Genomic DNA, 27,298 nt, shown 5'->3' with positions numbered 1-27,298 from the left:
TTTTCCGCTGGCTACGCTTGCTTTCTGCATGCTCTCGGCCACGAGACTCGAGGTGCTCGTGTCGGGCATGCAGACAATGTGGCCTGCCCAACGGAGCTGGTCGAGTGTGGTAAGTGCTTCGATGCTGGGGATGTTGGCCTGATCGAGAACACTGACGTTGGTGCGTCTATCCTCCCAGGGGATTTGCAGGATCTTGCAGAGACAGCGTTGGTGGTCTTTCTCCAGCGATTTGAGGTGTCTACTGTATATGGTCCACGTCTCTGAGCCATACAGGAGGGCGGGTATCACTACATAATCTTGGTGCCAGATTTGAGGGCCTGATCCTCGAACACTCTTCCTTAGGCGACTAAAGACTGCTCTGGCACATAAGGTAATAGCTCAGAAATTGCTGTCAACATAAAGAATTAGGACTGTGACTAGTTCACATTTCTGAATCGCTTACCACACTGCTGCCAACGGGAGAAGGATTCTGTGTACTAAAGTGCGTAACGCAGGTGAAACAGTGCTTAATCTTATTAATGCCAGTATAATTGCAAGTTAATTGCATTTATATAGTGCCTTTCACATCCTCAGGATATCCCAAAGCACTTTATAGCCAATGAAGTACTTTTGAAGTGTAGTCACTGTTGTAATATAGGAAACACAGCAGCCAATTGCACACAGCAAGCTCCTGTAAATAACAATGCGATAATGACCAGATAATCTGCTTTCGTTATGTTGATTGGGGGATAAATATTGGCCAGGACACAACATAATGGAAATTGCACTCACTGCTCCTCTGCCTCTGGGTTAACCAAGGAAGATGAGCAGGTGCAGGAATGGGCTACCAGAGATATAGGTGACATCATAGGTTTAGATTTTCCTGGGCTCGTTGGAACCATATGGGGTGGGACTTCTGCCCACCCATCTAATCATGCCAGCAACTGACAATCTTTTCCTGGCTAACTTAATATGGTGGCAAGGTTTAAAGCAGGATTCCTGCCCCTTACTGGTTTTCTACTGTTGGGATGAAGAGAAATAAGGTTTAATTGTAGTACTTAAAAGGTTGCACAGAAAGTTATCTGAGAAACAGAGAGAGTGAGAGCATAAGAAGAGGATTCAAATGACAAAAGGAGGAGCAGCATTGGGGTATCTGCAGCAATTAAAGCCCTAAAGATTATCACAAGAGGTAATGTTGGCAGCGATAGGGCAAGAAAAAACAGGTGAACTGAAAAGGTGGTGCAGGCAGTCAATGCTACCTCAACTAGCATTACAGCGCTGGAAACATTTTAATGACCTCACGAGGTTGGCCAAAGTAAGTAAAAGCACAAGTACCCGTGCAGCTCGCTCCTAAAATAATGCTGGAAACACGACTCCACTCCACACCATCCATGTTCACACTGTGTAAATTAAGTAGTGACTGAGACAGTTAATGTGCACAGGTATGTTGCCAACCTCACTCTCCCCAACTACACATCCTTCACAACCATTCCACTGTTCCTTATCCCACTTAATGAGATCAAGGGTGGTAGTGTTTGAGTGAAAAATCAAGATACTGCATAAATAAAAAGGCCAAAAAATAATGGCAAAATGTTTTAACTTTCCAGCATCTAATGCTAAAATGCCAGGTGAGCCCGACATTCACCTGTGTTTCCAATGTTCTGCCAGGTTGGGAACAAGGAAACCCCTGGCCTGTGAATCATGTCCCTTCTGATGCTGATGCCCTGGTTTGGAATGCAGGGAAGGAATTGACCTCGATAAGGTGGGAGAAACTTAGTTAAATTTATTCAAGAAAATAATTGGTGGATTATAAGCAAACATATATTCCTGAAAGACAAGTGATAATTCTGTCGTGATACGATCATTTCCTATGAAAGGAGCTGGGTCCAGTAATATACAAAAAGAGAAGACTTTTGTAAGGTTAAAGAAAAGTGGTCAGAATGAGGAATGAGTATTATGGAACAGTGATGCTCAATGGAAATCGATGACTAGCTACAGGTATGGCTACAGTGACACCGCATTAGCCACATGCATGAACTCTAGTATCAATATCTTGCATACACTCGCACAATATGGATAAATATATTTACTTAACAAACATATACCAACATTCAGTAATCAAGGAAATAAAGCACTGGCATTTCAAAAACACTCTCACACTCTTTGGGGCCAAAATTCAGGGTCTCAGAAAGACCCATTATTGTCCGTTAGTAGCAGCCACGTGTCAGAATCCTGTGGCTGCCGTTTTGGGGTCAACTGGCCGACTCTACCCAAATTCAGGTCGGGGATTTTTCAGCCTGGACCCAATACCACCCGAATCTCATGATGGTCATCAGAATGCGTACTGCGTTTTCCCTCACCTTAAAAATGTCCCAACCGAAATTCTGGTAGAAAAATCGATACCCTGTCGCGCGGTGTCCCCGACAGCTTTCTGTGTCTGTGCACCTTATCCCCAGTGAGTGCGGTCTGTCAGCGCAGCAACCCTTCAAGGGGAGGCCCACTGCCGCCATGTATTTATTTTTGCCTGACGAATTCCTGATCGGCCGGCAAAATAGTGCCCCCGGGACCTGGCACCCCCTCTTGGGTGCCAGGCCACTGGCCCGACCAAAATCCCTGGTGGCCCAGTGACCAAAGATCTAAAATGACAGATTCTCTCCCCTTTAATGGAGGGGAGAGAGCGTGGTGACGCACACATGCTATGATGTCACCACTACTCCACTGCTGATTGACAACGGTGGAGTCCCGGTCCGACCCATATTCAGCCTCTCAGCCTGCCTTTCAGTCTATGTCCCGCCCACACTATGACAGATTTCCTGTGGGACTTTGAAAAAATTTCGAAGTCCTGAAAATCGCTATTCCGACCGCATCATGGATCCGTGCGGTAAGTACAGAAAAAGAATCATCGTTGCGCCAGCTTTCTTGCGCTACTGACTTTCGACCCCTTTTTAATCATTTTACCAACATATGCACAAATAGGTTAAAGTACACATATATGTGCATTGTTAATGTGTATTGAGATTACTTGCCCAACGACAGAGTCCATTGCTTGTTTTGTATATAATCAGAAATGCAGTTGGCACATATAGGGGTCAAGTTTCGGCCTGAGTTGCTCCTATTTTTTTGGAGCAACTAGTTCAGAATGGAGTATCTTAGAAATTGCAATTCTCAGCAATTAGTTTGCTCCAGTTCTAGTGAGTTAGAACAGTTTCATTTTAGAACAGATTTTTTTTTTTCAAAAGGAGGCGTGTCTGGCCACTTACACCTGTTTTGTAAGTTTAGGCAGCGAAAACTGACTCCAAACTAACTTAGAATGGAATAAGTGTAGATTTTTGTATGCTCAGAAAAATCTTGCCTACACTTACAAATCAGGCATGGGGAACGGGGTGCGGTGGGGGCGAGTAATTAACTTTTACAAACATTCAACAGTCTCACTTGTACAAATAAAGAGCCATTCTGAATAAAAAATTATAAATAAAGCAAATAAAAAATACATTGAATTTTCCTACCTGTGTGAAGCAGCAGCAGCAGCCTTCGAGCTGCGGAGCTTCAGACCTTTCATCCGGGATGGCAGCAAGCAGCCTTCAAGCTGCGGCGGAGCATCAGGCCATTCGGCCAGGAGACGGGCGGGACGGCAGCAAGCTGTGTCTCACTGTGCATGCGCGCATGCTCCAGCGCGTGTGCACAGGGCTGCCAGCATGACGTCGTCTTCTCGGATGTAGCCCCGCCCCCCGCACTCTCAGAATCGGTACCCCGCTTTGGCTCCCGCAGATCTCGTCGCGCTGAGCTGGACAGGAGCAGCAGGGAACCGGAGAATTGCTCAGTAAGTTTTTGACGCGCTTTTGAACGTGGAAATCAGGCATGGCTTGCGGGGCTGCGCCGTTCTAGGCTCAGCCCGAAACTTGACCCCATCGATTCCCAAGTCGTCAAGTAAGGCGAGTGGCTAATGTATTGGATAACACTGCTATAGAAAACAATAAGGGCAAAGAAGGAAATATACTGCAGATGATATCTAGGGTAATATCAAAGGTTTTTTATAAATATATCAAGAAAAAAGAAAGTGACAAAGAAGGAGTTAGGCTATAAAAATGGAATTAGGCACAACAATAGTCAAAGATAAGGACATGGCAGAACTGCTAAATTAATATTTTGCTTTTCTATTTAAAGTAGAAATGGAAGATACAATGCCAGACGTGCAGAGAAGACTAGTCATTAGTGAATGGAATAAAGTTAAACTGAGGAACTAATGCGTTTGAAGCTAGACAAATCCTCAGGCCCAGTTTCCACATGAAAGTAATAAAAGGAATAAGTGAGGATATTGAAGGTGCATTAGTTATAATCTTCCAAAGCTCATTGAAATTCGGGGATAATACCAGAGAATTGGAAGATACTAAAAATACAACATCAGTCAAAAAGTTGAGGAAGTGATAAATCTCGCTAGCCTGTAATTCGGTTTTTGTCAGAAATGGGAAAGTTACTAGAATCGATTATCAGGGACAAAGTAGATGAGCACTTGGGAAAGTATGATTAATGGGACGATTTTGTGAAAGGATGGTTATGTCTTATTAATCTAATAGACTTTTTTGATCGAGTCATGGAGGTGATAGAGAGTTGAGTTTGAATCATTTTCATGTATCTTCAGACAGTATTTGATGCGTTACGCGCAAAAGTAATTAGCTAAAATTAAGGCATATGGAACCAGAAGTAATGCCGTAGCATGGATAGGGCATTGACTGGGAGGCAATATGCAGACAATTGGGTTAAAATGGACACATGACAAGTGCTGTCCCCAGGGATCATTGCTGGGCCACCAGCTTTTCATTCTATACATACATTACCTGGATTTGGGAACAGAGAGGAGTGTAACTTAAGTTTTCAGGTGATAAGCTAGAAGTTATAAGCCGAGAAATTACAGTTGGTGATAGTGGTCACATGACATTTTTTATGCTGGATTTTATGGTTTAAATGGATAAACACGTTCACTAAAACAGTAAGTAGAAGAATGTCATCTAATTGCCTTTGGTAATATTGCAAACAGTAATTTCTAAACTATGGTGAATTGTGAAGAAGCCAGTGGAAAATTGCAAAAGGACATCGATAAATCGAGTGGGCAAATTATGCTATACTGAAGTGTGAGGTAGTACAGTTTAGACATAAGAAATGAGAATACAGTCTAAATGGAAAAGCATGGGATGGGGGGGTAGATAAACTATTGGATTTAGCGGCCCAGATATATAAGACATGAAAAAATTGGTTAAAAGCGATCAGAAAGACCAATAGGATACTGGTTTAATTGCGACAGGTATGTACGGCTAGATTTTCCATTATTTTTGCATGCATAACGTCTATTTTACCGCTGAAATGAGGTGTAATGCCTAGATATCGCTCATTTAGTCACAAAATGGAAACTGATGCCCATTTTTCGGAGACTTATTGCCGAGCGTTACATTTGCCATGTACATAATGCCAGGAAAAAATAATACCGCCCACCCACTTTTTTTGGGCGGAATCATCAGAATGGGCGAAACCAACGTCCATAATATCATTCAGCGTCTGACCGCCCACTTTTTTTTGTCGTAAAGATCAAATTTGCCGAAACAAATGCCTAGTATATTGCCCAGTGTCACTTTCACCACCTCGCACACATCTCGCCCACAATATCACTCGCCCAAAACACCGCTCTGAAAAAGTGGAACTGTTCTGAATCAATCACAGCAGTGTGGGTGCCATTTTTCAAATCGCAGGTCACTTCATTGAAAAGGCTGTTTCAACTTCTGGGGAGTTTGCATTGACTCTGGAGTTCTTCTCAGGTGAAGTGACCATCTCAGCAGACATCTTTTCAGACTGTGGACTATTGGGTTTTACTGTAGGTGTCTTTTAAGAACATAAGAAATAGGAACAGGAGTACGCCATACGGCTCCTCGAGTCTGTTCCGCCATTCAATAAGATCATGGCTGATCTGATCATGGACTCAGCTCCACTTCCCCGCCCGCTCCCCATAACCCCTTATCCCCTTAGTGTTTAAGAAAGATGTCTATTTCTGTCTTAAATTTATTCAATGTCCCAGCTTCCACAGCTCTCTGAGGCCGTGAATTCCACAGATTTACAACCCTCAGAGAAGAAATTTCTCCTCATCTCAGTTTTAAATGGGTGGCCCCTTATTCTAAGATCATGCCCTCTAGTTCTAGTCTCCCCCATCAGTGGAAACATCCTCCCTGCATCCATCTTGTCAAGCCCCCTCATAATCTTATATGTTTTGATAAGATCACTTCTCATTCTTCTGAATTCCGTTGAGTAGAGGGCCAACCTACTCAAGGTTTCCTCATAAATCAACCCCCTCATCTCCGGAATCAACCTAGTGAACCTTCTCTGAACTGCCTCCAAAGCAAGTATATACTTTCGTAAATATGGAAACCAAAACTGCATGCAGTATTCCAGGTGTGGCCTCACCAATACCTTGTATAGCTTAGCAAGACTTCCCTGCTTTTATACTCCATCCCCTTTACAATAAAGGCCAAGATTCCATTGGCCTTCTTGATCACTTGCTGCATACTATCCTTTTGTGTTTCATGCACAAGTACCCCCAAGTCCCGCTGTACTGCAGCACTTTGCAATCTTTCTCCTTTTAAATAATAACTTGCTCTTTGATTTTTTTCGGCAAAAGTGCATGACCTTGCACTTTCTAACATTATTCTCCATCTGCCAAATTTTTGCTCATTCACTTAGCCTGTCTATGTCCTTTTGCAGATTTTTTGTGTCCTCCTCACACATTGCTTTTCCTCCCATCTTTGTATCGTCAGCAAACTTGGCTACGTTACACTCAATCTCTTCTTCCAAGTCGTTACTATAGATTGTAAATGGTTGGGGTCCCAGCACTGATTAGTGTGGAAATGATTGCTTCTGATCAATCGGCATTATATTTTCATTGGAATGGGGCCAGCCATTTCTCAGCCTGCATGGATTAATACACAGATGCTGCAGAGTGCAAATGGCACAACGTCTAATGCACATCATTATGTGCCCAATCCAAGACGTGCCAGAATGAGGAGGAGATCCAGACCATACACACGCCGCACTTACAGGGAGAAGAGGTCTTACCTCGACGTGTCCGAGAACACCTGCCTTCGGAGACTGCGCTTCCACAAAGTGGTGATCACTGAAATATGCGAGCTCATCAACGCAGATATGCAGCCTGCCATCAGGACATCACTGTCCGTCGAGGTCAGGGTCACCACGGCACTGTCGTTCTACGCATCCGGTTCCTTTCGGGCCTCCGTGGTCGACATTTCCCCTTTGTCTTACTGTTATGTATGCAATAAAGGTTCAAAATGAGTACTGTTTAACTAAGCAAGGTACAACCTTGCTTCTGCTTTATTTAGGCCCAAAGTGCCTGACTCTCAAAATGGCTGGCCTTTTATACCTGAGCAGCACCATGTCAGGCAGACCATGTGTCACGAACATGACATTGAGATTCTCTATGGTTGCCGTGGACGTGCTGGATGACATGAGTATGCATTCTATCCACTTCGAATAAGCGTTCACCATCAGTAAAAAAATCTTGCCCAGGAAGAGACCTGTAAAATCTACATGGATCCTGAACCAAGATTTGGATAGCCACGACCACAGACTCTATTCCACTGGTGCTTTGCTGAGCTGCATGCAAGTGTTGTACTGATGCACGCATGCTTCCAGCTCAGAATCCATTCCTGGCCACCATACATGGGACCTGGTGATGGCCTCCTTCATCACTGTACCAGGATGTGTGCTGTGTAACTCACACACGAACTTCTCTCTCCCTTCCTTGGGCATTACAATGCGATTGCGCCACAATATGCAATCTGCTTGAATAGACAGTTTGTCCTAGCGACGAAAGTACGATTTGGCCTCCTCGCGCATTTGCTTAGATATGGCAGTCCAATTCCCTTTGAGGATGCAACCCTTTACCACCGATAAAATCGGGTCCTGGCTAGTCCAGTTCTTAACTTGGAGAGACGTGACAGGGGTTCCTTCACTCTCAAAAGCATCCATGATTAACATTAGATCTGCCGGTTATGACGTTTCCACCTCCGGTGTGGGCAACGGCAACTGGCTCAAAGCATCGGCACAATTCTCTGTGCCAGGTCTGTGGCGAATGACATAATCATAGGCAGAAAATGTCAGTGCTCACCTTTGGATGCGGGATAAAGCGTTGGTATTGATACATTTGCTCTCGGAAAACAGTGAAATGAGCGGCTTGTGATCAGTCTCTAATTCGAACCTCAGACCGAACAGGTATTGATGCATCTTTTTAACACCGTACACACATGCTAAAGCTTCTTTTTCTACCATGCTGTAGGCTCTTTCTGCTTTAGATAAATTTTTGGATGCATATGTTGACTGGTTGAAGTTTCCCCGACTCATTGGCTTGTTGGAGTACGCAACCAATTCCATATGACGATGCGTCACAGGCCAAAACTAAATGTTTATATGAGTCATAATGTACCAGAAGCTTGTTCGAGCAAAGCAAATTGGTGGCTTTCTCGAAAGCTCTGTCTTGCGATGCGCCCCACATCCAGTTGTCGCTTTTTCTCAATAGCATGTGCAGTGGTTCAAGTAAGGTGCTCAATTTAGGTAGGAAGTTATCAAAGTAGTTGACTAGACCCAGGAATGAATGCAGCTCCATCTCATTCTGCGGCTTGGGTGCATTCTTGATGGCCGATGATGCCATCAGCGGCGATTTTCCTCCCGAGGAATTCGACCTCCGGTGCCATGAAGATGCACTTCGAGCGTTTCAGTCTGAGTCCCACTCTATCCAAACGCAGTAGAACCTCTTCCAGGTTGTTCAGATGTTCCTTGGAGTCACGACCTGTGATCAGGATGTCATCTTGGAACATGACGGTTCTGGGAACGGACTCCAGTAGACTTTCCATATTTCTCTGGAATATTGCTGCAGCCAAGTAAATTCCGAAAGGGCACCTGTGATAAATAAACAGTCCTTTGTGCGTGTTAATGCACGTAAGTTTCTTCGACGTCTCGACCAACTCCTGTGTTGTATAGGCCGACGTTAAGTCCAGTTTTGTGAACGACTTCCCTCCGGCTAGCGTCGCAAACAAGACATCAGCCTTCGGTAACAGGTACTGATATTGTTTCGAAACCCTGTTGATCGTAGCCTTGTAGTCTCTATAGATTCTGACTGTGCCATCACTTTTCAGCACAGGAACAATGGGACTGGCCCATTCATTAAATTCAACCGGTGATATGATCCCTTCATGCTGGAGCCTGTCCAGTTCAATTTCGACCTTCTCCCTCATCATAAACAGCACTGCCCGAGCTTTATGATGGACAGGTCTTGCATCTGAGTCCACGTGAATCTGCACTTTGGCTCCCGTGAAGTTGCCGATACCCGGTTCGAACAGAGGGGATCTTGCTCAATACTTGGGCACATGTATCTTCCTCCGTGACTACGCCTTTATGTCGTTCTAGTTGCATCTGATTTTCTCCAAACAGCGTTGGGCCATTGCCTGGAACAATCCACAGCCGTAACTCGTGAACGGCACCGTTATATGATGCGTTAATTTGTGTACTGCCAATCACCTTTATCAGTTCTTTGGTGTACGTGCGCAGCTTGGCGTTAACAGGGCTCAGCCTGGGGCTCACAGTCTTAGTATCCTACAGCTTATTAAATGCCTCCTCGTTCATGATCGATTGATCGCCCCTGATGTCCAGTTCCATCGATACCGGTATCCCGTTAAACTTCACATTAATCAAAATTGGTTTACTCTTGGTTATGAAGGAGTACAGTCCATACACTTCCTCCTCTGGCATCTCGGATTGCGTATCTGGATCCGCGCTAGTCTGACTCTCATCCTCCACGTGGTGTGTCACAGCTCGCTTGCTCATCTGCGGACACTTGCGCTGGAGATGCCCCACTCTCAGACAGCTTTTACAACTATATTGCTTAAATCGGCACTGCTGGTGCTGATGATTTCCCCCACAATGCCAACACAGAGAAGACGGATACATTCTCACTGGCGGACTTTGGCCAGTCACAGGTTTCGCGAACGCAGCCGGATAGGCCCTGCTATATGCTGCTCTGCCGAACGCTGAATCAATCGCATTTACAGTACTCGCCGAGGTTCGGTTCTTCACCGATATTTGCTTTAGACTCCTGTCCGTCGTCATACATGATTGAGCGATCTGGATGGCCCTTTTTAAATCCAATTCCTCCACCGCCAGAAGTTTGCACAGGATTACCTCGTGGTTGATACAGAAAACGAAGAAGTCCCGCAGCATGTCTGCCAACACCGTCCCGAACTTGCACGGTCCTGCTTGACGTCTCAGGTCGTCAACGAATTCCACTGCGCTCTGGCCCTCCGATCGAACGTGTATATAAAACCTGTATCTCGAGATGATGATGCCATCGTTTGGCTTGAGGTGCTCCCGTACCAATGTACACAACTCCTCGTATGTTTTCTCTGTTGGATCACTCTTTATCAGACCGTAGATCTTTGAACCGCACACAGTGAGGAACACGGCTCGGCGCCGATTTGCATCATCAACCCCCTTCAATTTGTTGCCCACGAAGTACTGGTTCAAACGGCCCACAAAGTCTGCCCTATCTTCTCCCTCCACGAATCGCTCTTAAAAATCCAATCGTGCTCATTTTGCAAATAAAGGTTCTTGTATTCTCGTCACCAAATGTTATGTATGCAATAAAGGTTCAAACTGAGTACTGTTTAACTAAGCAAGGTACAACCTTGCTTCTGCTTTATTTAGGCCCAAAGTGCCTGACTCTCAAAATGGTTGGCCTTTTATACCTGAGCAGCACCATGTGCGTGCTGCTCATTGGCCCCCAACTGGTGGCTACAAACAGAATGTACATACATTACCATGCCACACATCGCTGCATTAGACAGGTCACGGAGGCCCTGTATGTGCGAAGGATGGACTTTTATCAGCTTCCCCATGACCACGGAGGCTCAGACTGACAGGGCTGGAGCATTCAACAGCATTGCTAAGTTCCCCAGGGTGCAGGGAGCAATACAGTGTACTCACATCGCCATGCGGGCATCTTCTCCGGACCGAGAGCTTTTTCATAACAGAAAATGATTTCTCTCCCTGAAGGTCCAATTAGTTGTCGACCACAACCAGAAAATAATGGCAGTGAATGCCAAATTTCCGGGCAGCTTCGATGAGGCTCACACCCTGCGTGAGAGTGCTGTCTCTGACACGTTTAAGAGTCAGCCACAAGGACAATGCTGGATGCTTGTTGACAACCGATATGGCCTAGCCACCTGGCTGATGAACCCCCTGCATGACACCGAGGCCAAGAAGCGATACAACGAGAGCCACAGAGACAGATGCAATGTGGTCCAGAAAACAATAACTGTGCTTAAGCAGCGCTTTAGATGCCTGGAGCACTGAAGAGGGGAGCTACAGTACAACCCTGAGCAAGTGGCTAAATTTGTGGTCGTGAGCTCCATGCTGCACAACCTGGCTAGCAGGAGGGGACAAGAATTGTCAGAAGGGACTGATGGTCCACCTCAGGAGAGAGAGAAAGAGGAGGACGAGGGGCTGGACGCTGACCACGGGCCAGACAATCAGACTGGCTATGCAAATATGCCCACGGCCCCCTCCTGCAGGAAAGGGCTCGTGGTGGCTACATAGCTGCAAGACTCTTATGTCAGCAGCTCATAAATGAGCAATTTGCCTGAAACAATGTTACTGTAATTGATAATGCTGACACACTGTTGTGTGTGTGCGGCTTAGATATCAATGATGGGCATCACCTTGGTGCCAGTTAAAGTTTACGTTGATTGAAGTTAAGTTTTATTTAACCCTTTCATGTTAAGGAATCGCCAGTGTGTAATGGTCTAGCTATCTGAGCCAATGCGCAACAAGGTTATATTGAATTTAAAACATTTAATACGACCATTGGTCTGAAATCATAAGTATCACAGGCAAAAACACCTCACCTCCACCCCACTTTTTTGACCATTGACATTAATCAAATGGTCAACATGGCCAGCAACACAGAATACAAATGCAAAGCAGGAGGGTGGCCCCCTCCCCCATACGTTACAAGAAATTGCATACACTGAGATGGAGATATAACACAGCCATCACCTGCGGACATGCACCTCACTTTCCTTCCCCCCTCCCCTACTCCCCACCTCTACCCCTTCCCCATCTCGCTCCACACCGCCTGGCTGAAGAGCTCCTCAGGGGGATGAAGGCAGAAGCGGTGGTTGCACGGGGACAGGAGCGGGGGATGTCGAGGTGGGAAAATTCTCGGATCCAGAAGCAGGATCTTGGTCCTGCCTCTCGTGTGTTGTTGGCACTGGGCGATCTGCACAAAAGTGTAAAATCTAGCCCTTAGAATATAAAAGCAGTCATACAGCGTGGTGGCCAGGCCTCAATTCAGTTTTTGATGCCCTAAAATAGGAAGGATATACTGGCCTTGAGCAGAGTCTGGCAGTAATTCTCAGGATGTTACATGGGATGAAGAGACTTGGCTATCATGAGAGAATGAGTAAACCTGGGTTACATATTTGGAGAAGAGGAGGTGAAAGATTTTGACAAGAACTTCTGTTTCTGCCAGTAGGGAAATCCAGAACAAGGGATGTAAAATTCGAGCCTCTCAGTCAATGTCCTAGCCATGCTATATTCATTACTTCTGGATTAAAGCAAATCCAGGAAACAGTTTGTCAAACAAAGAGCTGTAAGAGTAGGAATGAACTTGCGGAAAGGTCATAGTTGCTCAATCAATTGAACAGTTCTCAAACGAATTCAAGTCGTCATTATTTTCAGTGTTGCTCAATTCTGTTGTTTTACATCTGTGTTTACTTTTATACATTTTTCTCTTTTAATTTTGATCATTTTGCTTAAAAAAAAATGATGCTCAGATTTTTTTTATTGAAAAAGACCTGAATCATCTATGTATTTGTTTCTGATGCATTGCTGATTATGCTGTGTCTTCTGGACAGGCCTGTATAATAGAGTGCCAACAATTAAATAGTACATTTCAACTTTCCTCATCTTTAGGAAACTGTTATAATGTAATTAATATTTAAAATATTGACGTACCCACAGTTGCTACTTTTATGGTTCATCTCTGGCAGCAAGAAAACTGTAAAAAGCTTTGATAATGAAGTCAAAGTTGAGGCTGTGGTATTAAACTGACAGTCACTATAACTGTCACAGAATAAATTGGCTTATAAGTAGCTGAAAAAAACAGTTTTCTGGTGTTTGCAAATTGGTTGAAAGGCCAAAACTTCCGGCCTTGCCGGGTCCTTACGAAGTGCACAGGGAGCTGGCGAGGCCTCGCAAAAGCCGGCTTTTCCGATCTGTCAAGATTTCTCTAGACTGATCCTCCGCATCCCTGGGAGAAGGACATTTGCATGGGAGAGATGGGGCTATTTGCCCAACTCATGCCCACTGAATGTCCTTCAAACTTTTATGCCTGGTAAAAGCAGGCGCATAGCTTATTTTTACCAGCGTAATACTTTTAAAGCATATAAAACTTAAGTTTAAATGGTCATTTTTATATTAAAAACCCCTGTACATTAAGGTAAGTTTATTTTTAACCCTATTAAAACACATCAAAAAAAATTCCAAAAAATATTTTTTTTCTAAAATATTTAATTACATTTAATTTTAATTAATGTAAGGTGTTTTCATAGAATCATAGAATCTATTAATTTATTATGCTGTGTTTCGATGTTTTAGGGGGTTTTCTCATTGAAAGTAATGGGAACTCATACAGAGTTCCTATTTTTATCAATAAGAATACTGCACAGTGATTGGTGGTCCAGGCCCATGTGACTACAGCTTGTACGTATGTACCTGAAAGACACCTTCCCATGCACTGCACAGCGAATCTAGGCTCCGACTGGAATCCTATGTTCCTCTGGGACCACCAGGTACTTTTTGTAGATTTTTTTCGGGTTGGAGGCGTTCGTACAAAGGAAGCCTCCGACCGCAATTTTCCCCCTGGAATGCTACATCAAAAATAACTTAAAAATTGGCAATGATGCATCAAAATATTTTTTTAAAATGTAGTGCTTTAAAAATAATGCTGTCAGTCAATTGACAATATTTGATATTTGATGCTTATAATTGACTGCAGCAGATGATCAGAAATTTCCTGTTGGGTCTTGCATCCCTTTGCTGCTGGTATATTTTGGAGTAATTTTGTAAAGTACATCATTCACTCAGATTGATTGTGTTTTAAGACTAAAGTATAATGTATTCTGCCTGACAGGATTTTGAAAAAGACTACACTGAGTTTAAAGAAAAAATCATGGCTTTTGATCGGCAACTTGGGACCATTTTGTGTGCAGCATTTAAAGACTGCTCAGGTTTGGAGTCTGCTTTTAAGGTATGGATTTGTTTAAAGTTGACATGTAGAAAACAATGAAAGTAGATACAAAATGTCATGTTATGATTTTTTAAAGTCAGACATTTTTGTTCTGTATTGCCTTGATGCATAAAATCATGTTTCCATGCTTTTAATATTTACTTTGATACATAAAAGCCAATTGTGTAGATACATATTTACAGTAATGTAAAAAAAAACTCATATCTATAAAGTGCAACCATTTTTCAATGAAACTTTATTAAATATGGGAATGCCCCTTTGTTAGTGGCCAGCTTGATATGACTGTCTTTTGAAGAAGCAGCATTGATAATTGGGTTAATAACTGGTAAATAGATAAGATGAGAAATTAATGTGATCACAATAATAGTGTACTATAATAGTGCATGGAGAAAATAAATCCAAAAGAGTTATTCAAGAAGTTCCAATAAAAAGACTCTCTGAGGGAGCCGGTTTTAGGTGCTACTTGGCAACCTAAAGTTCGAAAATGTCGTCCACAATGCATGCGCACACGTCTGACGGGAAGTGCAGCGGACGCCATATTTGTAAAGGGGTTTGCGCGCACACCTCTAATGACCGGCGGCAGCATCAGAGCACCAGATCATAACGTTAATCAGTGTGCAACGCTGATTTTGGAGCTCCAAGCTACAAACTATGCCCTCTCTTAACCTTGCACAGCTGAACACATTGTTGAACGGTATGGAGGACCCTCCCCCACCAGTGCTATTTAAAGGGATCATGAACTACTTACAGGCTGGTTGCTGGATTATTTATTCTGGCGATTCTACACATTTTGGTATGCTTTTCCATACTTGTCTAAAATTTCAATAGTCTACAGGGGGTGATCTGGAACCAGTTGCTTGCAGACGTGGGTGGCCCAATAGGCTTTCCCCTTGGAATAGAGCATGACTCGGAGAATAAAGAGAGGCCACACAGAGCAGAACAAGCTGCTAGAAGAGGGAGGAGGAGGAGGAGGAAGAGAAGAAGGGCTCTCGGCAGGAAGCCATATCGGCAGAGGGTGTTTAGGGAGTAATTCTCTTACCTGAATGCTTGAGATGACTGCGGATCACTAAATAGGTTGTGACTGAAATCTGCCAACTGCTACAACTCCAACCTCAGAGCAGTGCAAGGACTTATGGCTGTCAAGGTGATTGTGGCTCTGAACTTTTATGTGTCTGGCTCCTTCTAGTCTGCTGCTGGAGATATAAGCAACATCTCACAATTTTCAGTGCACTGCTGCATAAGGGAGGTCACTGAGGCTCTTTATACACAGAGAGACAGCTTCATTTCATTCCCTCTTGCCAGAGATAAGCAGATGGAGCGAGCATGAGGTTTGCTACGATTGCAGGCTTTGCCATCGTGCAGTGTCCCATTGACTGTATGCACATTGCTTTGCGTGCACCTCATGTGACCTCTGCCATTCTCCTGAACCGAAAGGGATTCCACTCCCTCAAAACAGGCAGCGTGATGCATTTATTCTGCGGCAGTCCTCTGTGCCAGCTGTATTTGACCCACCATGACCAATCAAAGGGTGGCTACTGGGCAGCAAAGGTTAGCGACTGATGACACGGCTCACGACTCTGGTCCGGAACCCACGCACACGTGCACAGCGAGCATACAATGAGAGCCATGTTGCCACAAGGAATATTAATGAACAAGCCATGCATTACTCAGCTGAGCAGATCTCAAGATTTGTGAGGGTATGCTGCATGCTACACAACTTTGTCATTATGAGGAGCAGCCTTTGCCAACATCTATCGGACGAAATGTTCTGGAGCAGAAGCACGAGGAGGAGGAAATGGAGGAACAGGAAGCAGAAGGGAGGCTGCAATGTAGACAGCTCCTTTCTGCCCAGGCTCTACATGATCAAATAATTAATGAACAATACCAGTAATCTCAAAAACAACTCCGCATTCACCAACAGTCCCTCACTCCTTACCTTTCCTCGGTCACTGACAATTACATTGTCCTCTTTCCCACAATGCAAAAATAAAAGCCAACAGAAAATACATATTCCAATTGAAATTTATAAATTAATCATGACATAATTCATACAAAAATAAATGGATCATTTTGTGCATTCCCTTAGTGCCTCTTCTGTGTGCCATTGCCTCTCCAAGTGCTTCTACAAGGTGCTACAGCATGGGTGGTGGAAGACTGCAGACTTTCAGTTGAGAGGACAACAGATTGCCTTGCAGGGTGACCTCGGCCAGCTCTGGGCCAAGAAGGCCTAGCTTCAGACTGCACCATCTCTGCCTGGGCAAAAGCAGTCTGGGTTGGCTGGCTGGCTGCAACAGCAAGGGCACTGGCGGAGTGGTAGTGGTTGGGAGCACAAATGCTGTCATCCTGAGAGAGGATAGCAGATTCGTACCCCATAGAGCCACTGCCACTCTCCTGGGGCAGTGCCTTGGCAATGCTAGTAACCTGTTGGGGAACAGACTGGCAGACTGCTGTGATGCCCTGGAAGCCCCAATGAACACTAGTATCCACAGCCATGATGAGCTTGCATGGCAGCAAGTTGAGATTGCATGACAGCACTCTGATCTTCCATTGCAGCACTCAGACTTTTGGTAGAAGCTGCTTGTGCTGTAGTGGAAGCTGAGACATTGGTCATCAGATGCTGCAACATGGTTGGTTCCACACATTTGCTTATGAAGGTGACCATCCGTTCCATGTTGGAAAGGATGGGCTCCAAGCTTTGCGCAAAACCCTGTGCCAAGTTGGTGCTGGACTCCTCCATGCTCCTTGACATTTTGCGCAGGCTTTCGAATGCACCAAGCATTTTGTTGTATACACCCATCAGCCTTTTTCATTAGCCTGGCCCATTAAAGTAATCATCTGAGTTTTTTGAAGCAGAACTGGTGCACGACCTCACCCTCCAGCCAGCTGGCAACTGTGCTATCCTTGCTCCTGCCTCCTGCACATTTGTGCCCAGTGTTTCATCACGTGCAGATCCTGCCTCTATTCTCTGCATGGTGTCAGTCTCTGAGCTGGTGGCTGTGACTGTGAGATCGAGTGTCCCTTCATCTTCACTTTCTTCTTGCTGTTCCTCCATTGGCTGGGCAGGTTCCTGTTCTTGAGTATCTGAAATTAAATAGGGACAATGGTAAGGTTATGGTGAAGGGAGAGGAGAAATTAAGAAGTGCATGCTTTCATCATCTGCAGTTCTTCACTCAGAAGATATTGAGGGATGAGGGAAAAGTGGGATGAGAAAAGGAGGATCAAGTATGCTGATACCCTCATCAATTGCTTCAACCCCACAGGTGGCCACGGTCTCAGCGATGCCCCTACCCTTGATGGCCAGCACTGTCTCCTCCGTGGGGGTTAAAACATGTAGTGCGCTTCACCCATTCAGTTTTTTTTCTGCTGCCTCTTTTAAGCGTCACCTTCTCTTGCAAGAAAGAGGGAAATGTGTCAGTGAGTGCCATGCAATATGTTTGGCTGATGTGGCTGTCATGGTTGAATAGCTGCAAGTGTGTGCGAGCTGTGAAATGTGGGTGTGAGGCTTGCAACAGTGCTAAATGTGTGAGGGTGACTTCTTCCTGCACTCCATCCAGGTTCTTGGAGCTGTACTCCTGGCAGTGACTTCCGCCACTAAATCTTCCAACTGATACAAGACATCTTTTCTTTTTTCCATCTCTTCTACCAAGACCTCCAGTGTAGTGTCTGAAAACCTTGGTGCTTGCTCTCTACCATGGTCAACCATTGTTGAATCTTCGATAGCACACTTTTAAAATACTCTCAGCACCTCCAGCAGCCACACTGTACCTCCCCTTTAAGAGGTGCAGTCTGCGTTTAAATAGCGCTAGGCACTTGCTATATCAGGCCCCCTGCTAATGCGTGCAGCTGATGAACAGCGCGGGGAGCACTGGCTGCATGCAGCCATCATGGAAATGAGCAGGCAGCACTACAATCATTACAATCAACAGGCGCAGGTTAATCATGCATCATGATCCCTGCGCCTGTTTTGGGGAATTATCTAATTTAACCCCACTATTTCTGCTTCTTCAGGTTATGATGTTGAACTAAAATTGGCAACTGAGTTGAAAAGGCATTGTGATCTATGCTGACTATTCTCAATATCTGAAGTAAAAGGAAAAATTATAAGGGTGGTCACTACCATGGTAAAGAGCAGGTCTCCAGTCAACCTGGTTAACCCTTGCCACTGGATAAAGGCCTAGCTCTACCAAGCCCGTGTGGTGGCTGATGTGCAACAGTCACCACATGCTAAAAAATCCACGCACAGGCATCTTTCACCCCTTCAATTGGAGTTCAGGACTGAAACATCGGATCCTTCATTGAAACATCTGTGAACACATGTGGAAGCAAGTCATCCTCGTTCGAGGGACCGCCTATGATGATGATGATGAAGGTGCCTTGAAGGATCATGTTTCTGCAATGTCTGCTGTACCCGGCCATACAGACTTAAGTGCCAGGTTGGCTCAGGGATAGTGCTCCCAATTCTCAGTTGAAGGCCCATGGATTCAAGCCTCGCTGCAGGATGAGTAGGCATTTTCTGTTTTTATTCCAGATTCCAGCATTCGCAGTATTTTGCTTTTGTATCAGTGATCATAGCATGGTAGAATTTCAAATTCAGTTTGTGGGTGAGAAAGTTATGTCCCAAACTTAAATAAAGGCAATTGCAAAGGTATGAAGGCAGAATTGGGTACAGTCGACTGGGAAAATAAATTAAAGGGTAAAATGGTAGATAAGCAGTGGTAAACACTTAGGCCCCAAGTTTCGTCCCGTGGCGGGAACGGCGCACCTCCGAGCTGGGCGCCTGTTTTTCGCGCCGAAAACTGCGCCTAAAAAAAGTCCGATATTCTTGAGCTCCTTGGAGCTCGATGTCTGCTTGGCGCGGCGCGCTCTTTGCAGCAGAGGGCGGAGCCCAACACTCGCGCCGATTTTCTAAGTAGCAGGGGGCGGGTACAATTTAAATTAGCCTTCGTGGTGCCGGCAACCCTGCGCATGCGCGTTGGAGCGTGCGCACATGCGCAGTCTCACACAAACATTGGCACTCAGCCATTTTTAAAAGGACTGCAGAAAAAGTGAAGATTTGTTTCTTGGACCCCTGCAAAGGCTTGTAATTTAATTTTTTTTGATATTTCTGTGTGTGAGGGAGTGCTTTTAGCAGCACTGCTGAATAAATCACCTGCTGAAATCAGTGAGTTCAGCTTTTCACTGCTAAACTTGCAGAACCGGTGCTGCATTGGTGCATGCAAATTAAGGACTGTGTGTTTGGAGAAATAAGAGTGCCAATTCAACTTTGCAATGGATCAACGTCCACCAAGAACAAAGAATTTCTTGCATGAGGAAGTGGAGATATTAGTCAACGTAATTGAGCAGAGATGGCAGGAGCTAGATACCAGCAACAGAGGTCGCATAAAAGTGCCACCAAAAGAAATGAAGAAACGCTGGAACTAAGTTGCAGAAGATTACTGCGCAGTGGTGCATACCAGGAGATCTGGAAGTCAGTGTAAAAAGAAATGGCACGACCTTGGTCAAGTAGTTAGTGTAAGTAATATTTCCCATTTTTAATTTAATCGTAATTGTAACCTGGCTATCTGTATGTCCCACCTTGCAGACTGACACACTCTGTAAAAAGTTATATTTTACTCTTTGCAGAAGAAATTGGCCCACAACAAAAGGGAGGCAACTCAGACAGAAGGAGGCGTGCCCAATCAGCATCCACTGACACCCTTGGAACAGAGGGTAGCTGCTATGATGAGTGGTACATGGAGAAAAGCAATCGGTACAGCACAAGCTGGGCCCGCACGCGAGGAAGAGGGTAAGTCCTGAAAATGCATCGTGGCCCTTTAAATCAACCTGCTGCCTAACCTGCTATGTGTGAGAGTACTCATGCCACCCATCCGGCCCCCTCCCTTGCTGTTAAACATTTGATTGTTCTGATGTATTTTGCAGAACATGATGATGATGATGACGATGCTGCTGCTGCCAACCCTGAGGATCCTGAGGGTACAGAACAAGGACCAGTACAACCAGCTGCGGACGATCCAGACTGGATGATGGCAGTGATGAGTGAAACGTCTGCAGGGGAGAGCTTCCAATTTAATGTTTATGAGTCCCCATCAAGGGGCATCAGAGTTTCAACCCCTAGCATAGGTCTTGGTTCCACCTTCCATGGTTTCGCTTCCGATGTTGCGGGTCCCAGTGGTGCTGCTGGTATAATGCAGCATTCTACAGTCAGTGCACTACCGTCCCAGCCTGCGCCTCCTTTCTACCTACTATGGTTTTGATTCCGACAGTTCGGGTCCCAGTGTTGCTGCTGATATCATGGAGCAGTTTACACCCATTCTTCCAACATCCCAGCCCACGGCTCGCATTCGAGTGCTGTCGTCTGGAACACCGAGCGTCCTACCGTTCCAGCCCGAACATCTCTCTCTAGTACTGCCGTCTACAACACAGAGCATCCCACCATTCCAGCCCGAGCCTCTCCCTCCAGTTCAGCCATCTGGAACACCGAGCGTCCCACCGTCCGTGCCCGTGCCTCCCAGTGTAGCGGTGCCACAAGGCAGACCCAGGCAGAGGAGAAGGAGATTGGAGACACATTCTCCTGAGGTGCAGCGTGCAACAGATGCGACTCAGGTTGTGGCATTGGGTATGGAGACCAATGAGCTTACCCGATCACTCATCGGTGGCGTCAGTGCAGTAGATGAAGAGTTGACGGTCCTGACGGGAGAAATAGCAGTAATGACACGGGAACTTAGGGAGGGAATGTCCGAGGGAGTGCAATCGACGGCTCAGGCCTTCAGGGAGGGCATGCAAATTACGGCACAGGCCGTCAGGGAGGGCATGCAAGTGTCGGCACAGGCCGTCAGGGAGGGCCTGGTTGAGGTAGCTGCTGCAATAAGGGCACAGCCCAGCCAATCAAATGACACCCCCCTGAGGAAGTGAACATTCACTGAGATATGGATGAGACATGGTTGCAGCCTTTCTTTGCTGCTTTTGTTCTTGTTCTTGATGTAGCTGTAGTTGCGTTTTTCAAATTGAAATTGTTTTGTAAGTTTTGTAACTTTACAACTTATAAGGGATCTTATGGTTTTTAAGTGATCTTATAGTGTAAATGCTCTCACATTTTTTTATATCTTATTTATTTTTGCACCTAAAAAGTGATCCTGAAGTTTAAGTGTTCTTCAGAGTGTAAGATTTTTCACAATGAAACTGTTTTGTAAGTTTTGTAACTTTACAACATATAAGTGATCTCAGGGTTTTCAAGTGATCTTATAGTGTAAATGCTCTCACATTCTGTAAATTATTTAATTTTGCATCTAAAAAGTGATCTTGAAGTGTAAGTGATCTTAGAGTGTAAAATTTTTCACATAGAAAGTGTTTTGTAACTTTTGTAACTTTACAAGTTTATCAGTGATCTTAAAGTTTTTAAATGATCTTCAAGAGTCATATTAAAAAGTATAGTTTGATACAACAAATATTTTATTAGAGTGACGTTAACTTTTCAATAAAATATTTTTTCATTAAAATTGTTTCATGTTCCATTAACACAACACAACGTTGGAACAACTGCAAAGAATAAACATGTCCATATGCAAAAGTGGTCGCAGAGCCCTCAGGCATCAGTAGTTGAAGCGTTCACGGATGAGCTGCTGGCGCAAGTCTTGAGCAATCGTTAAAGGGGCACGATGGACGGCCCTCCTCCGACCTCGTGCTTCGGCATCAGGCACTTGCATGCTTTCCTGATTGTCGTTATCATCCACATCCTGGTCTTCCGTAATACTATCATCATGCACTGGACCCTCACGTCGGTCTTCGGGTTCCACTACCAGTTCCTGCTGCCTCATGATGGCTAAGTTATGAAGCATGCAGCACACAACAGTGAAGTGACCGACAATCTGAGGAGAGTATAGCAACTGTCCTCCGGAATGGTCCAGGCATCGGAATCGCTGTTTCAATATGCCAATGGTCCTCTCAATGATGCTGCGTGTCGCAATGTGCGCCATTTTGTATTGACGGTCAGCTTCTGTCCGTGTCACGCGTATGGGCGTCATGAGCCAGGTGGTCAGGCCGTACCCTTTGTCTCCCAGTAGCCAGCTCTGCCCTTCTGGCTGCTGTTCAAACATGTCAGATAGAACGCTGTCGCGTAGGATGAATGCATCGTGGGTGCTGCCAGGGTATCTCGCATCGACTGGCATGATGCGCTGCTTGTCGTCACACACGAGCTGCACATTGATAGAGTGGAAACCTTTCCTATTTCGGTCCTGCTCAGATTCCTCCACAGGTGCTTGCAAGGCTATGTGGGTACAATCAATGCAGCCCTGTACTTTTGGGAAGCCGGCAATCCTGAATTAACCCACAGCCCTCTCATGGATCGCTTGTGCGGTCATTGGGAAATTGATTAAGTCATTCCTTCGCGCATACAGTGCAGCCGTGACCTGGTAAACGCAGGCATGTATTGCACATTGAGTGATGGCACACACATCTCCAGTTGTAGCCTGAAACGATCCCGAGGAATAGAAAGAAAGTGCAGCTGTTACCTTCACTTCACACATAAGGCAGTTGTCCTTCTGCTTCTGGGCTGCAAATCTGCTCTCACCATATCACAGATCTCAGTGACAACTTCTCTGCGAAAACGCAGCCTTTTCACACAATCAGCCTCGCTCATGTCCAGGTACGAGCGCCTGGCTCGATATTGTCGACGTGGGTAAGGTCTCCTGCCCATCAACCTACGGGCTACGACGTTCCTGGTGTGGTGAGCTCAAATCAATTCTCTCCTATGCAGTGAATTGATGGCAAACCATTGCATAATACGTGGTGTTGACAATGCAGCACCCATTCTGCAAATTTAAATATAAAACTGTCGATGTGGCTGCCTCTCCCTGTCCAACTGGCCTCAGTCCCCCTCACAGCTCGAAGGCTGCTGCTGTATTTTCGGCTGCCGTCGAGCCACTGACGCCGCCCCTAAAGTGTGGCCGAATGGCCTCAAGCACCATAAAGAACTGCGTGTGTCAGGTGTTGATTCTTCGGCTGCCGGCCAGCCACTGACGCCGCTGATATCTCATGGCCGAATGGCCTAGGGTCCGCCCGGTGCTGCTTCTTCGCGGCCAGCCACGAAGAGAATGAAGACCTGCCTCAAGCACCGCAGCTCAGCTCAAAGCTTGCTGCCGCTGCCGTCGAGACACTGACGCCTCACCCCTGCCTGTCTCCAACATGAAAGGCCTGCCTGAAGCACTTTCACACAGGTAGGAACATGGTTTATTTAATCTTTTCTTTGCTTATAAATTTTTATTCAGGTTGGATTTATTTGTATAATATTTGTATAAGTATAACTAAGGATTGATTGTAGAATTTAATGACTTCCCTTCCCCCCCCCTCCCCCCCCCACCTCGTTCCCTACCCTTAATTTTTAACCTACGCCTGATTTTCTAAAGTGTAGACAAGGTTTTTTCGAGCGCACAAAAATTTTCACTTATTCCATTCTAAGTTAGTTTGGAGTAAGTTTTCACTGACGAAACTTTGAAAACAGGCGTAAGTGGCCGGACACGCCCCCTTTTGAAAAAAAAATTCTGTTCCAAAGTGAAACTGTTCTAACTGACTAGAACTGGAGCAAACTAAATGTCGAGAATTCCGATTTCTAAGATACTCCGTTCTACACCAGTTGCTCCTAAAAATCACGAGCAAATCATGTCGAAACTTGGGGCCAAAAGGAGCAATTTCATAACTCTCAGCAAAGATATATTCCGGTGAGAAAGAAAGATTCCCTAAGAGAAGGATGTACCATCCATGTCTAACTAAGGAAGTAAAGGATGGTATCCAATTGAAAACAAAGGCATACAATGTTGCGAAGATTAATGGAAGGCCGGGGATTGGGAATTTTAAAAAAACCAGCAAAGGACAACTAAAACAATAGATAGATTATGAAAGTAAACTAGCAAGAAATATAAAAACATAGTAAGAGCTTCTACAGGTATATAAAAAGGAAGAGCGTAGCTAAAGTAAAAATTGGTCCCAGGGAAATGGCAAAGACTTTGAACAAATATTTTGTATCGGTCTTCACCGTAGAAGACAAAAGTACTGCGTGCAGTTTTGGTCTCCTTATTGAAGGAGGGATATACTTACATTGGAGGCTGTTCAGCGAAGGTTCACCAGGTTGATTCCTGAGATGAAGGGGTTTGTCTTATGAAGAAAGGTTGAGCAGGTTGTGCCTATACTTATTGGAGTTTAGAAGAATGAAGTGATCTTATTGAAACGTATAAGGTTCTGAGGGGGCTTGACAGGGCAGATACAGAGAGGATGTTTTCCCTCATGGGGGAATCTAGAACTAGGGGGCATAGTTTCAGAATAAGGAGTCGCCCATTTAAAACAGAGATAAGGAGGAATTTCTTCTCAGAGGGTTGTGAATCTTTGGAATTCTCTACCCCAGAGAGCTGTGGAAGCTGGGTCATTGAATATATTTAAGATGGAGATAGACAGATTTTTGAATGATAAGGGAGTCAAGGGTTATGTGGAGCAGGCAGGAAAGTGGAGTTGAGGCTAAGATCAGATCAGCCATGATCTTATTGAATGGTGGAGCAGGCTCGAGGGGCCGTATGTCCTCCTCCTGCTACTATTTTGTATGTTCTTATGTTCTTGCAGTGCTTGGGGCTGCTCTTCGTGGATCGCAGGTCCCGTCACCCACCAATCCCAGACCTACCTTCAAAGCATGACAGCAATGGTCCTTCCCTTTAAGGGAGGGAAGGAGCCTGTGATTCCAGCAGTGCTGCACGGGACATTGTGCAGCGCTCTGCAGCTACCGCCCCTCTTGCTCTGTTTAGCACTCCCAAGAGAAGTGGTGTGGCTTGTTTCCGGTATAGCGCTCCACCTGGAAGTTCGTGTCCGTTGGAATTGGGTAGCGTCTGGTGATACTTTTACGCTCCCATGTAACTTATCGCCCCAAACGGGGCATTGTGTAATTTCTAGCCCTAAAAGTCTCCAAATCATGCTGCTGAGAAATCCACACGGATCCATCCAGGTCATGTTTCTGTTTGCCTGACATAGAGTGCACACTCTGTCCCTGTTTTATCTAAATCCAGAGAGCAGGGGGCACTCCTGAAACCATTCAATTTACCAGCATGGAACTCTAGTAAGGCTCCTGCTACTTGTCCAGCCAGGACTATCCTGCAATCTAGTGTAAGGTTAACACATCTATTACTCCCGGTCAAATTAAAGAGCTGGTCTGGTTGATCAACAATAATCTTGAGTACTGCGGACCTGCTTTGCTCAGAGTCTGCCACAGAGGGTTGACTTTGTTCTGATTTTCCATTGTTGTGCAAGTCATCATGAGCCACCTTGATCTCCAAGAAACACCCTCTCCTTGAATGGTGTAGCATTTTAGCAAATGTTTTACAATATGTACATTGATCTTTAAAAAGAATACTCATCACATACTCAACAGAATTTCTCAGATGACATTCGTTTCCACTTCAGTAACTTTATGATTAAAGGGCAGTACAAATTCCGCAAAAACAATCACGCACTTTTTTTTTCTAATAATGACTCATGATCAGAACGTTGTAGAACTCCAATAAAGCATTGGAGGATGCAAGGGACATGTTTTTCCTGTTACGCAGTGATATTCAAAGTGCCAGTTTTTGAGTAATCTTTGAATATTGATCAATATTACAATTGAATTTACAGCCAGTTGAAGTGCACATATACTGGAAAGTAGAAAGTGGTTTTATTTTAGAAATTGGTTAGTCATTAAAACTAGAGTGACTGATTCACACAAAAAAAAGCTGAATTTGGAGAGCTTGATCCTGAATTTCTTCGTGCTTGGATCAAACTACTGGCTTAACAGGGTTGGGCAGGGGTCGGACCCAGTAACATTGGGTCTTTACCCCAAATTGTATAGCCATGGTGATTTTCTCTGGGGACAGGTGGTAATTGAGTGTATCTCCTGTGAGAATTCCCACTGGTTCTGCTCCTGTGCTCCCACTACTGTACTCTGGCAAAATGCAGGCATCCTATACATTCGAACATTGGAAGTTAGGCCCGCAAGAGTATTCCAGGCCAGATTCTGGCCACAGAGAAATCAGTCCTCTGGCAAAGGGGCGAATTTCATATACATACTTTATTTTCCAACTGAATTTATCTACTGTGCCCACATGCGGTTGTCTAGCACTGGGTTTGGCTAACCACTTGCTCTGATGAGTGCCCACCATGTGCCAATACTAACATGGTCATCCATCGCTATTTATGTGTTTCCCAATATTGTAATTTAAAATAAGTTAACAGTTCCATTGATAAATATTTATGTGAATAAGCCCGACAGAATAAATGAACGGGGTTGCTGAAATATGTAAAATGACAGTAGGGGGTAAGAAAACTTGAAGTGGTTTGCCAGAGTTAAGTTTCTGGAAGGTGATGTCTAATTTTATGTCTGTTATACTTCATCCACTTTGTTGCTTTGCCACTGACACCAGCTCTGGCAGTGGAAGGCGGGACTTCTGTTCTAGTTCCCAATGGGAATTCCCTTCCATGGGTCACCAGGATATGGATTTCACATTTCCAGGTCGCTCCCAATTTTACATCCTTACTACTGCTGTCGCAGTTGTTTTACACTAGCATTGTATCCTAGCCTCTGAGAAAATTTGGGGCCATGATGTTGGCTTCTGATCAGCAGTGCTGTATTTGATAGCAGACAAAGCCACATTCTGGTGCATTAAATGCTGAAGTGCTCAAGTCATCTGCTCCAGGGCAAAAAAGAGGTTTTGCTTTCGTTGATGTATATGGTTCTTCACCAATCACTGGAGAAGATAGTGGGACTGGTCCCTATACAAAAATTTGCAAAACAATTGCTTGTAATTTTCACAAGGAATTTTCCGATCTCCCGCCACAACTCTGGGGTTACCGACGAACATCGACTGAAGTTACGGAAAGAGATCAAAAGAACCTTCTCGGAAATTCTAACCAAATGCTTTTAAAATAACTATACTCATTGAAGAAATTGGGTGG

At 44.9% G+C, this 27,298-nt stretch overlaps 1 protein-coding gene across 1 annotated transcript in view; it reads left to right on the top strand.

The window, feature by feature from the left end:
- The window catches only part of LOC139264459 (dynein axonemal heavy chain 11-like), a 679,414-nt gene that overhangs the window by 99,900 nt on the left and 552,216 nt on the right, over window positions 1-27,298 (top strand). Inside the window, exon 9 of the mRNA XM_070880970.1 lies at window positions 14,219-14,335. Coding sequence (XP_070737071.1) covers window positions 14,219-14,335 — 117 coding nt within the window. The remainder of the gene's footprint in view (window positions 1-14,218; window positions 14,336-27,298) is intronic.

Source organism: Pristiophorus japonicus, chromosome 5 (assembly GCF_044704955.1).
Source record: "Pristiophorus japonicus isolate sPriJap1 chromosome 5, sPriJap1.hap1, whole genome shotgun sequence".
Taxonomy (NCBI): domain Eukaryota; kingdom Metazoa; phylum Chordata; class Chondrichthyes; family Pristiophoridae; genus Pristiophorus; species Pristiophorus japonicus.
This window is presented reverse-complemented; position numbering and strand designations above follow the sequence as displayed.